Source organism: Mobula hypostoma, chromosome 17 (genome assembly GCF_963921235.1).
Source record: "Mobula hypostoma chromosome 17, sMobHyp1.1, whole genome shotgun sequence".
In the NCBI taxonomy this organism is placed as follows: domain Eukaryota; kingdom Metazoa; phylum Chordata; class Chondrichthyes; order Myliobatiformes; family Myliobatidae; genus Mobula; species Mobula hypostoma.
The window spans coordinates 59,247,416-59,261,271 of NC_086113.1; the positions used below are offsets into that span (position 1 = coordinate 59,247,416).

At 43.5% G+C, this 13,856-nt stretch overlaps 1 protein-coding gene across 10 annotated transcripts in view; it reads left to right on the forward strand.

Moving 5' to 3' along the window:
• Positions 1–13,856, forward strand: part of hivep1 (HIVEP zinc finger 1) — a 277,484-nt gene that overhangs the window by 180,473 nt on the left and 83,155 nt on the right. For 8 of the 10 annotated variants that reach the window (XR_010020788.1, XR_010020787.1, XM_063069958.1 and 5 more), the window contains one exon: positions 4,768–10,796. Coding sequence is in view for 8 of the 10 variants with exons in the window: in XM_063069958.1 (XP_062926028.1) it covers positions 4,768–10,796 (6,029 nt within the window). In the remaining 2 variants the exon portion in view is untranslated. The remainder of the gene's footprint in view (positions 1–4,767; positions 10,797–13,856) is intronic. The other 2 variants (XM_063069963.1, XM_063069965.1) reach the window with 1 other exon arrangement.

Genomic DNA, 13,856 nt, shown 5'->3' on the forward strand with positions numbered 1-13,856 from the left:
ATAACCTAACTAACATATTAGCAATGCTATCCGCTAAATTATGATGTGGCTTATAATTTAAGGGATAGCATAGAAGCTGGGTGTGTATGTGGTGAGGATGCTGGCTCATCAGAATGCAGAACTATTCCTGCTGAAGGAGACTGGAGTAAAGGTTTTGCTGGAGCAGGTTACAGAGGGAGACTGCTGGGAATCCCATTGAAATAATTCATTCACCAGCAAGCCTGACAATGGTCTCGTATGTTAAGGAGCAGGGATATTTCAAGATCAACTTATGCAGAGCCCAAAGCTCAGCAATGTATTTTGCAGGCCACTTGTGCTTGGTATCCATGATATTTTTCAAATTATATTGTAGTGAAAGTGTGGATCAATGTCATTTTATGGTTCAACCAGAATATAACGTCTGATGTGCAATGTTCAACCTTGTCTAGTACTTCAGTCAAACCTTCGAACACTGTTGTGCAGGTTCAGCCTGCTACCATCACAGATATGGATTACAGTGTTCAAGGGTTTGCAGATTGTCCCGGAAGTCCTGAACAGATCACCAAAGTGATGACTTGGAGGACTTGAAGATAAATTCCTTTTGTCTGTCAAGAAGTTAGTATTTGTTCTTTCACTCCTGCAAATAACCCTCTGCACTTGCCATTGTTCACCTGTCAGATAAACCAGAATACTATAGGCATGACCAGACTGTGCCATCTGATAATTGGCTTTCAAGGGTCGCAACTGCCTGAGGGTCTTTAACATTCACCTGCAACTCCTTCCACCAAAGTCAGAAGACGTCTCCAACCATTGTCATACCTTTAAACTGAAAGACTATTAAAATATGTAATGCCACAAAAAGAGAGTACATGAGTGACTGCAATAGTATAATTAGTTGTCTTTTCTATGCAACTTCATTTATATGTTTGATTTAGAATATGTATTTTCTATGATTGTATTTTTGTGCCTACACCTGTGAACTGAGTTTATTGGTATTGCCATTAGAATCATGGAGCAGGCATAGCTGTAGAAAGTAGTTGACTACTTGTGTTTCTTTTCCTCCTGTTCCCACTCAAGTTCATTGTCCTCAGCTGCTCATTTTATAGCTGTTTGACAGCAAGATAGTTAACATATAGTTCACCACCAAGAAACTAGACACTACTGCCAAGTGCCTCAGAGTTCTGTCAGCATATAGTCAATCAGTGTAAGTATGTCAGTGGTCTGTTGTACTGGATGTGAAGTTCCATATCAGACTCAAGCTACTTCAACAACAGGTAGCCTTTCTCGCGCACTTGCCACCCACTCTTTGAAATGAGGTACAGAATAAAGGCAACGTGTTTGCTGATATCATGATGATTTTCCTGCAGTGTGGCATATGTGCAGTCATGATGAAGTGTACAATCATGTAAAAGCCACAAGATCTCACTGGCAAAAGATAACTAAATTGAGTTAATTGTCTTTGAAGAGTATTTCATTGATCATCTTTACATGGAGAGTGGTAGGATATTGGAAATCGCTCCAACTCAAGTCTACATAACCTATAAAAGATCATTGTTTTGGCCATTGAGATTCTTGCCCTGCTTTGAGTCTGTCTGAGCAATATCAAATGACATCTTTCAGTGAGGTTTTCCTTATTGAATTACTAATCGTGCACATGTTGTTCATCGCTGAATCAGGTGGGAGAATTGCTCTCTCAACATCCTGGATTGATGTGGCCTATTATTGAGAGGCCTTCTCAGTCTCCCAAAAACTTTACTCTTTATGCAGGGATTGCTCCCTATGCGACTCTCTTGTCCATTTTTCCCTTCCCTCTGATCTATCTCCTAGCACTTATCCTTGCAAGTGGAACAAGTGCTAGACCTGCCCCTACACCTCCTCCCTCACTACCATTCAGGGGCCCAAACAGTCCTTCCAGGGGAGGTCACACTTCACCTATGAGTCTGAGGATATCATATATTGTGTCCAGTGCTCCCGGTGTGGCCTTCTGTATATCGGTGAGACCTGATGTACGTTGGGAGACTGCTTCGCTGAGCAACTTCGCTCCATCCACCAGAAAAAGCGGAATCTCCCAGAGGCTACCCATTTTATTCCACTTCCCATTCCCATTCCAATATGTCTATCTAAGGCCTCCTCCACTGTTGTGATGAGGCCACAATCAGGTTGGAGGAACACCTTATATTCCACCTGGTAACCTTCCACCTGATAGCATGAACATCAATTTCTCGAACTTCCGGTAATAGCAGCCCTCCCACCCCCTCACTAATCCCCATCCCCTTTTTCCTCTCTCACCTTGTTTCCTTGCCTGCCCATTGTCTCCCTCTGGTTCCCCTCCCTCCTTTTCTTTCTTCCATGGCCTTCTGTCCTCTCCTCTCAGACTCCCCCTTCTCCAGCCATGTATCTCTTTAACCAATCAACTTCCCAGCTCTTTACTTCACTCCTCCCCTTCCCAGTTTCACCTATCACCTTGTGTTTCTCCTCCCCCCCACTCCCCCCAACTTTTTGCTCCTCATCTTTTTTTCTCCAGACTTGCTGAAGGTCTTGGCCTGAAATTTCGACTGTACTCTTTTCCATAGATGCTGCCTGGCCTGCAGAGTTCCTTCAGCATTTTGTTTGAGTGGCTCCTTTCATATCCTTTGTTCATCCTTTCAGAGTTGCTCCTGCACTCCCTGGGAAATACCTGCTAAAACAACCACAACTAGTGCAGAAGCTTTCAAGTTAGCAAGGAGTCCTTTACCACCTGCACACTGTTTTAGTAACCTCTTGGAACTTGAAGCAACAGTGAAAAATTACATGCATCTAGCTGATAGGGAGAATAACTCAATACAGGACTATCTTGGATAGATATCTGTTATGGTCTGATCCGTGAAGTCTGCGTTCCAGTTCACGGTCCGGTCCATGGACTCCGGACTCTGGGTCTTCCGGCTGTCCCTTGTTTCTGTTGGGCTTAATCATAGGCACCTGATGCTTGTCTTGGGGCTGGGAATATAAGTGGCCCTGGGTTTGAGTGTGGTTGCTGGTTCGTCTTGTCAGTATCCCGTCCTTGCCTCCATGGGGTAAGTCAGGCTGTCTTTGCCGTTACCCTGAGGCTGGACTGTTCCCTTCCCTTCCCCTTCCTTCTGGAGCCTTGCCTGCAACCTGTGTCTGGAGCCTTGCCTGCAACCTTGTCAAGTTCTACCACTGGAGCGAGACCGGAGCCTTGCTGTGTCAAGATAAGGAACTGTCTATCGTTGAGTTGGAACTGTCTCTGTGTCCACGCCTTCGCTAGGTAGGTCTGGCCATTTGCCGCTACCTAGTGTTGAGAACCGCCTAGTTGTGTTCAGCATTCTGTGTTGAACCCTGGTCCCAAGTCCTGTTCCCAGGGAGGGGTCCCGGCTCTGTGTTCCATGTCCCTGTGTTCCTGTCTCTCAAGCCCAAGGCTTCGTGTTCCCATGCTCTAGACCAAGGCTCTGTGTTTCTGTTCTCCCCAAGACCAAGGCTCAGTGTTCTGTGTTCCTTTCGTCCCAAGTCCAAGGTTCTGAGGTTCCTGCTGTCCCAAGTCCAAGGCTCAGCTGTTCCTGAGTACCAAGTTAAGGTTTCGTGTTCTCGTCCTGTTCATGTGCCTCGTCCTGTCCATGTGCTTCATCCTGTGCTGGAGTTCCCTCGTCTTGCCCAGAGTCTCTCATTCTGTCCTATAGCCTCGCCTAGTTCTGTCTCCCAAGACCACGTCATGTCTTCGGAGTCTGAGCCTGAGTCAAGACCTAGACCTGGGTCCTTGTCCAGTCTCTGGCTCGGAGTCCGAATCCAAGCCTCATCATGTCCTCGCCTCGAAGAACCCAGCCTCGTCATGTCCCCGCCTCAAAGAACCCAAGCCTCGCCATGTCCCCGCCTCGAAGTACCCAAGCCTCGTCATGTCCTCGCCTCGAAGTACCCAAACCGTGTCCAGTCCTGTAGCCACGTCATGTCCTTGCCTAGTTCTGGGGTCCAAGCCCGAGTCAAGACCCAGGTTCTGGGTCCTTGTCCAGTCTCCAGCTCGGAGTCCAAGCCCAGGCTCCTAGTTCCCAGTTCCTTGTCCTGGACCCACTTGCCTAGCCAATGTCCTAGCCCAAGTCTGTGTTCTTGTCCCAGCTCCTTGTCTGCATCCAGTCTCATCCCTAACTCTAGTCTCTAGTCCTGTCCTGTTCCTAGTACTTCAGTGTTTGTGTCTTGCATTTGGGTCCGCTCCCAGCGCCACCCTCTTATGACAATATCTTGTTCTATATGCATGAGTTGGGCTGATGAGCCTATCTGTAGGCTAAAGTGGATGGTTCCCTTAAATTGGACTAGTTGGCAGCAGTTTGAATGATAGAGCTTGTAGCAAGGGAAATAACAGTGGGAAGGAGGGTTCCATTTTTGCAAATAAACAAGTGCCTAGGTGTGTGTTTAACAGAGAGTGATGGCTGAAATATTCAGATTTCAAAATGGAAGCATTGGTGATAATGGAAGCACTGGTCTTCTGTGCTGATAAATGTTCTGATTTACCTATTTTGTATAATTTCTGTGGAAATCACGTTTGTGCATACTAACCCCTCACCAGTGGCATCTGACATGATTTGTTGGACAGAGGTACACCCGTGCTGTGGGCAGCAGAGCTTTGCACACATTGATAAAGCCTAAAATTTGGGTATGCTGACCCTATGGTTGCCCCTTGTTTAGAAATATAAGTTTTGTGCAAGAATTAATCATGTAAATATGAGTTGCTGTATGACTTTGTTCATGTTATTGGTATAGCAATGATAAAAAAATTGATTTCTTAAATTTATTTTGTTTTAGTAGAATTCCAAGAATCTAGACGAAAAGGGAAGTTAAGCGCATCTAAAGGTGTAAAGCGGAAGAAAGTTGTGGCTGAAAACGTGACAAAGAAAATCCCCAAGTCACCTGTGAAAGCTCTTTTAAAATTAAGTAATCATGGACAGTGTGCAGAGGCAGCCTTGTCTGTTGATGGTGTTCCAACTGCTGCTTCACCTTTAAAAAAGGAATCCTTGCTTGACCAAAATGGAGAACTGGAGAAAGAAGGAGAAATTGGGCAAGAATGTTCAGAGGAACTAAATTTTGTTGGTGAGACAACTGAAGTCCGAGCTGGAAAATCATCACAGAAAAAAATTGTGGCACAACAGAATCCAGTTGAGTCCCCAAATTGGAGTGCTCACCAACTAGAAACTGATGCAACATTGAAGTTGCTGGTTACAGAGAAGTCTCCTTCACTATCCTATGAGCACCCAGAGCATCCGATTCAACGTCTGTCTTTACTGCATAAACATTGGATCATTAAAGCCGAGAACAAAAGTTGCAGTACAAATGGGAGCTCTCCTTATGCAAATTCTGCATTTGATGTCTTATTGAAAGCTATGGAGCCAGAACTGAAAACTCTTTCAAAGGTAAAATTTTCTGCAGCTGACTCAGAGTCGAAAAAAACAGATGTCAGCGTTGTATCTCTGGGAGTGTCAAGTGGAACATCAACAGTTTCTGCACAGAGCCTAAGTCAGCTTTCAGAATGTAAATCTGAATTTGTCACAGACCCACAGTACTATTCAAATGTTGCTCAAACTGTGCCCAAATCAGGAAATAGACAGCTGACAGGTCAGCCTGCACCTCACTTGCACTACCAGCAAACTCAACCTGTTTTACATGCTAAACAAGATCAACATCATGTCTTATCTCAGAGGTTTAATGGATCACCAACACACCAGCAGGATCAAGGAAAACACCATTTCCAATCACCACATGATTTAACCATGACTTCTTTAGGCCAGACTCAGACTTCTGCCATGCCATATAGGCTGCATCAAAATCAGCTTTTGGTCAATTCAAACCAGTCAATGACAGCCTATCAACCTAATTGTGATCAAATTGGATCTGGTTATAACCAGATGCCATCTGTTGTCAATGCCGGGATGGACCAAGTGTCCAATATTGCGCTTAAGGACCAAAAGCCAAAAAAGCAAGGGAAGTATATTTGCGAGTACTGTAACCGAGCATGTGCAAAGCCTAGTGTTCTCCAAAAGCATATTCGCTCACATACTGGGGAACGGCCCTACCCTTGTGTTACATGTGGGTTTTCATTTAAGACGAAAAGTAACTTGTATAAGCACAAGAAGTCCCACGCTCATGCTATCAAACTTGGTCTTGTTCTAAGATCGGAGAGCAGCAGTACATCAGTATCACAGGAATCCGACCGAGGGCTTATTCAGTCAGACGTAGAGGAAAGCTGTGAAAGTGAGGCTGATTCCACATCAGAGGAAAAATATTTTGATCAAAAGCACTTTGAACAGGAAGCTGCACAAGTAGCTGACAATATGTCCTATTCAGAAGCAGCTGCGGCTTTCCCCTTGAGTATCTCATCGTCCAGTAAACCAGTAACTAAAGTCTCTGGTTATGACACTTACGAGTCTATGGCCTTGCATGAAAGCATTGAGCCAAAAGTTACAGCTGCTTTGCCAAAAGTGGTGGTTTACCCAGTGAATATTTCTCCAGTAAGGGCTAATAGTCCACAGGTGACGGGTACAGCTCCAGAACCTGTCAATACTCCACCGCAGGCAAACCCACAGGCTGCTCAAGTAGAGTCAACTTCAATTTGGATGTCTTGGACAAAGCAAGAGACTGGGTGCAAGCAGCAGCTGGAAGTATGTCCACAAGAGGAAGAAAAGGCTCAGTCAGTGACTTCACACGCACAGCTTCAAAGACAGCAGGCCACGGAACAAGGGAAGCATCATTTGAGCCCTCGAAGTTTAGGGAGCACAGATTCTGGGTATTTCTCCCGTTCCGAAAGTGCTGATCAGCAGATGAGTCCCATCAGTCCCTTCATTAAGTCACTGCCCATCACCGAAGTTGATACAAACAGGGTCAGTTTTCCTTGCCCTGCTCACAGCAATCAAATTATGGCCACTGATTTACAGATGAATACAGTTTCAGTTGAAAAGCAGTTCAAATCAGCAGCTCCTGTTCGTACCCAGATTGCAAGCAAAATGCTTGAAGAGCGCATTTCCAAGTTGATATCAGATAATGAAGCAGTAGTGGATGATAAGCAGCTGGATAGTGTAAAACCAAGAAGAACATCCCTTTCTAGGAGAGGAAGCATAGACTCACCAAAACCTTACACATTTAAAGACTCGTTCCAGTTTGATCTACGGCCTCTTCATTCTGGAAGGAGAACAAGCTCCAGTTCTGATATTCCCAAGTCCCCCTTTACACCTACTGACAAGTCAAAACAAGTGTTTCTTCTATCTGTTCCTCCTCCATTCCCTTCTCTTGATTGTCTGCCAATTACTAGAAGTAATTCGATGCCTGCTACTCCAGCAAATTCAGCTGTACCTGCAAATACAACGTCAGCTGCACACCCATTGCGAGGGAGCCAGTCATTTGATGACAAAATTTGTGGTTCATTTAGCGATGATGTCTTTGTACCTGGACCACAGACAACAATCCATCTTGCCTATCCACGAACCCTTGTCAGACAGACTGCTGTAGAAGACTCATCAGCCAGTGAGGGGCAGAGTTTTGCTTCCACACGCTCTATGGATGAAGGTTTCCAGAGGAGCACCATGGCCACAGGGGTTTTGATGCCAAGAAGCAAATCATTTGAATACAACATGCGTATGCAGGAAAAAGTGAAGAAGTCACAAGGTCGGGGGTCCATGTACGAATGTGAAACATGCCGAAACAGATATAGGAAGCTGGAGAACTTTGAAAACCACAAGAAGTTCTACTGCTCCGAGCTTCACGGGCCAAAGGTCAAACCAATCATCACAAAAGATTCGGAACATGAAGCAATATCACGCAGCATGTCACCACAATTGTTACATTATAAGATTATAGGAGCAGCAGGTGTGCTCCAGCAACCACCTAAGATGCGGAAAAGGAGGAAAATTAAAAGCATTGGTGATGACGACGAGCTTTTACCTGCTTTAGGTACTGGGACAGACACCACAAATAAAGAATCTGCATCAGATCAGTTAAGTGCTACGTGTCATCGCAACAATTTAGGTGGAGGCAGCCAATCCATGAATGTTAGTGTGAAAAGTCTAGCAGGGGAGCACCTTCAGTCAGGCAGCAAGGAGCATTCCCTGGAGGATCCAGTATCTTTTAGCAACGAAATCCAAATCAAGCCATCACCCTCACCATTGCAAGAACGAGAGTTAAGTAGGGCTAACAGTGGTGTGTCTGTAATACAACATACTAATTCATTGAGTAGGCCCTGTTCATTTGAACATTCTGAATCTGTGGATAGAAATTCTCCTGGTCCTGTGCAAGAAAAGGAAACTCATAATGAAATAATGCAGCTTTCTTTATTTGTAACTGGTAAAGAAGATGCTTGCAGTCAGTCCAGTTCCCAAAAGCAACCCAACCCTGGGATATCAAGGGCATCAACCAGCGAATATTCGAGATCTTCTTCTGTTGATTGCTCTTTGGTGCAGCAGCTAAAATTGGTGCGCCAGCATAACATTCAGGTTCCAGAGATTTTGGTCACTGAGGAACCAGACCAGGAGCAAGATGTGCAAGGAAATGAGCAAACAGAGAAGTTTCATTGGCCTCAGAGGAGTGAGACACTATCAAGTCTGCCAACAGAGAAGCTACCACCAAAGAAGAAACGAATCCGCTTAGCTGAGATGGAGCATTCATCTGGTGAATCCAGTTTTGATTCTACACTGTCAAGGAGTTTCAGTCAGGAGAGCAATCTGTCTTGTTCTAGTCTTTCAGCCTCTTTTGATAGGGAGGATGTTCCAAGGACTGAAAGTCCTTCCAAGCTGGAAACACTGGTTAAGTCATCTGAATTGGTTCTAGTTAGTCGTTCTAACACACTTGGTGTTCCCAATCCATATTACAGAGAAACGAGGCATGCTGCATCTGAACAGAATAATAGTGTATCACCATGTACAGAGGTTGCTACAGGAATTAGTAGCAAGTCATTTGATTGTGGTATCATAGCCACATCAATACCTACATCACCAAAGGTTTCAATGGAAATGATTTCAACTGTGGCTTCTGAGTTAATAGCATCTGGCTCTGTCTCACTTATTGAAAGGAGAAGAGGTCCTCTTGTACGGCAGATGTCTTTGAGTATTGGCCCAGATATTCCTCAACCTCAGGTTTTGCCTTCCAATTTACTCCAGCAAAATCTAACTCTGCAGGTAGCTGCCCTGCCACAACTCAAAAGATCCTTATCAAGTAGATTATCCCCTGTGTCTTTCTTAACTTCACAGCATCAGTTGTCATGTGTGACACAACTTCAACACATAGTGCAACATCAGCCACAGCCATCAACTCAAGAAGTAAATATAAATAATCAAATCCAAATTAAACCACCTTTAGTTCAAACATCTCTTGCTCAGAAATCTGAGGTATGTTCATTGACATTAGAAAACCTAAAGGTACTGCCTGCAAAAATAGGTCCAATTATATCACTTCCTCCTGCAACTGAAGAAAATATATACGCTCCTAAATACCAGCTTGAACTTGTTCAAAGTCAATCCAGCCAGCCATATATACTTCCTAGCATTACATCCCATCTGCCAGTCATTCCCTTATCTATTCCTCTCACTCTAGGATCAAGTGGGGTAACTTCAACTATTTCAACCAAGTCCCTGGAGATTATTTCCAATTTGTATTTGGTTCCTCCATTCCCACCTATCCACCCTGACCACGTGTCCAATCAGCTACAGCCTGGAGCTTCTCTGGTCATCCAGAGTGGGAAACCCACTTTTAACACTGCTATTCATTCAACATTGCCTCAGATTCTGGTCACACAAGATCAAACAAACCAGCAAGCTCTGGTGATTTGTAAATTTGATGACCAAATACATTCGAACACTGCCAAGGAAATGCTTTCAGGATCAAAGGACTATCTGGAAACCCAACAAAATAAAATGTCTTCTGTTTCTGAAAACTGTTATGCCATTAACGAAAGCAGAACTGCACTTGTATCAAGTGGATCAGAAATGCCTTCTGACTGTCTACTTGCACAAGAACCTACTGGTACTAGTAAACGCATGCTATCACCAGCAAATAGTTTAGATATTGCAATGGAAAAACATCAGAAACGGGTTAAGGATGAAAGTGGATCTTCAAGTAGTGGTAAAGTGACACCTGTGCTGTTACAAAACACCAAATCTGCTGAAATTACTAAATTGAAGAAGCCTGTATTAGTGAGGCAGCACTGCACAACTGATCATGCCGAGAGCACGCTGCCTGTTGAGCAAGAAAGTACTCTGAAAAACAACTCTCAAATTGTAGACCTCAACAGCTCACCAGCAAAGCCTTTTCATGAGCTGTCAGTTCTTTCAGGAGAAGCTTTGGACTCTGAAGGTTCTCCCTCTTCTTCAGGGACAGTTATTCAAAAATCACCTATAATCACATTCTCTCGCTCCCTACAAGCTAGTACTACTTTGTTGAAGTCACTCTCTAATACTCAGGTTGATGTATCTGCATCAAGTAATGAGCAAGTTCAACTAGCAAACAATCAAGCCCAAGTAAAAGCGAGAGCTTCCTTTCCAGTTGCAAGTACACGAGATGTACAAAGCGCAACACTTTCCACTCTAAAGACTTCAACGAGATTTAGTTGGTGTTATCTGAAAAAGTGCAAGCCATTACATACTCAGCAAGTGGACAAAAAGTTGTCTGCATATTCAACTTGGCATGTCAGCCCTCATAATCCCAATCCACTGGGGCTACCAACTAAAGTTATACTTGGTCTTCTCAATCCAAAGCAGAAGATTAAAAAAATGATGTATACACAAGCAAAAAACACACTGAATCAGTCTGACATATTGGTATCATCAAGCATGTGGAAAGCTGATAAATCCAAGGTATTAACAATTTTGCTTGCTCAATCTATTTTTGCTTTGCGAACAATTTGGCAGAGAAAGCTGTATGACTTGAAGGCCAGTATGGGATAAGCTTAGATGTTGAAGCCATCAGTTTAGAGAGGATTTGATGGAGGTATTAATGCAATGAAAAATGACTGCTTACAATTTCCTCTTGTTAAATATTGGGAAGGCCATTACCATTGTTTTCAGGCTTCATAATAAAATTCTAATACCTAACCACTCTATCCCTCTCTATGAAAACCACTTGAGACTGAAGCTTGATATCCTGTTGGACACTGAAATGAGCTTCCAACAGCATTTCTGAGTCCTCATTCAGACTGCCTATTTCTGCCTCCATAGTATTGCCCATCTCTGGTCCGATCTCACCTCATCTGCTATTCAAACCCTCATAGGTGCCTTTATTACCAAAAGACTTGCTTGTTTCAAACTGTGTTGGCCAACCGCTATTATTATGAGGTCATTCCAAACTCTGCTAATGATCAGAACCCACACGGCCCTGTTTAATACCTAAATTGACTCCCCATCAAGCAGTTCCTTGAATAAAATTTTTCATCCTTGTTTCTAATTTCGTCTGTTTCATAATTCCTTTCATCCTTAATCCTATGTACCTCTCTAAGGAACGTAAGAGTTCCTGAGCATTGCATTATTAATCACACAATCACTGGCAGCTAAGCTTTCCATTGCCAGGTTCTCAAGTTCCCTTCATGAATCTATGTACATCTTACTCTTCATCTATTCAAGATGCCTCTTAAAATTGACTTCTTTATACTAAGTTCTTACTCTCTTCAAAGGTTTCAAAGGTGCATTTAATATTAGAGAGATGTATACAATATACATCCATTTTCTTCGCAACCATCCACGAAATCAGAGAAGTGCCCCGAAAAGTGAATGATAGTTAAATGTTAGAACCCTAAAGCTCCCCCCACCCACGTATAAGCAGCAGCAAAGCAATGATCCCCCCTTCCCCACCAAGCACTCAAGTGTGCAGCAAAGCATCAATAAAGACACAGACTTCAGTACCCCAAAGACTATTCGTTCACCTGGTAATTCGACATACTACAGGTTCTCTCTTTCCTTAATAAGGGAAAAAGAGCTGTCCCCGTTTCACAGCGAGAGGGGAGACATAACAAACAACTCACTGATTTACAATGTTAAAAGTCTGTTGCGTCATTTTTTTCTGAGCTCTGCCCAAAGAACTCAGGTCTAGCTAGCTGCTTTCAATCTTCCCACAACACACCAGTTTCCTGCAGAGGCACCGACCTCGAGTCTGCCTGCCTCCAGAGCCATGAAGTCCTGGAACCCTGAAGGCACACTAGTCTTCTAGGCCGCATCCTTGGTATATCGAATAGCGGCCAGTCGTAAGACCCCGAGAGCAAGTCCCATACCCACAAAGAACCGAAGTCAGCGTGTAACTCCAGGTCAGGGTTTTCCAGAGAACCCTGAAAGGGAAGAAAATAGAGATTTAAAAGGTAGAAATAGAGCTGTTTGTGAAGGTGCAGGCAAAGGAGTCACTGTTAGGCACCATCGTCCTCCTAAGCTCCTCTTGCTCTTCATCTTCCTCAGCAATGATTTCATTGTACCACATGTTTTTACTTGGTATTATGGTAATAACAGGCAGAATAAATAAACATTTGAAAACTGAATTAGTGAATTGGTCTCCTGTGGTACAGCTCAAGGTGATTCAATCTATTGCCTGATAGCCTTATATTAATAACAAGTTAGTGGGTGAAAGAATAATATCAGAGCTAAAGATCAGCAGCAACTGAAGTCCAATTTGCTTTTTCCTAAAAATTATATTTTTATTTAAGTAGTATTTAGAAGTGTATCTAAAAAGATCTTTACGGGTTATTCACTGTTCATGCCGTATTCTGGAAAGTGTATACAGGAGCTTTTATGTTTTTACTCTGTTCTTTTTTGACAACCCAGGACGAGCAGCAAAGAAGTATGCAGTTGAAGGCAGTTATCTGGTAAACAAATATTCAGAAGTAGAATTGGTTTTAGTTGTACTTGTTAGGTAGTCCTGGCCTCTGGTAGAAGTGACTGGGTTATTATTGTCACAAGTATGGAGGTATAGTGAAACACTTCCGTTTATATGCCATCCAAGCAGATGATTCCATATGTTGAGGTAGTATCAATTACAAAGGCCAAGGATAAGGTAGTTTAGGAGATCAAGAGTTCATCTTTATCATATAAGAGATACATTTAAGTCTTGTAGTAATGGGGAAGAAGATGTCCTTAAGCCAGATGGTACATGTTTTTAAGCTTTTGTACCTACTTCTTGAAGGGAAAAGAAGAGAGAATGACCAGAGTGAAAGGGATCCTTGGTTATGTTGGAAGTAGGATAGGTTTGACACCACTGAAGCTGGATTGCATGATCTTCGGAGCATTTTGGGTCCTCTGATTTGACATCATTGTGTAGGCTAAACCTGACATTTGAATGAAAGAAAGTAAAAGCATCTGTTGTACATTTTTGACCTTTAGATGTGGCAAAGGATTTAGCAGGCAACTAATTGAGTTTACAACTAAAAAAATAACTTAGAAGAAAATGCCCTGTATATAGATGTGAGCGAGACTGTTGGGTGATGGGTAGAACCAGACAGGGAGTAGTAATGGCAGATGGGACCAGGTGGGGGGAAAGGATATTGTGGAAACAATGACTTGTGGGCGAGAGATGGAAACATAAGAAGAAATTTACAGATAGAGCCAGGTACGGGAAGGCTGTTGAAGGGTAGAGGTAGAGGCTGACATGTGATAGCTGAAACCAGTTAAGGGAGGGGTAATGGGCAGATGGAACCAGGTTTGGAATGGGGGGTGGGGAGTATGATGAGACTGCATACATAACAAGGGAGAGAGAAATGGAAAAGGCGAACAAAAGGGGAAAGACCCTGGCTGGATTAGTGGGTGTGGGAAGGGGCCATAGGGAAATGGGTTACCTGAAAAACAGTGTTCAAACCATCGGGCTGTAGGATACTCAAGCAGAATATGAGGTGTTATTCTTCTAGTGTGAGTTTGGTCTTAGTGTGCAATGGACAGGGCAGT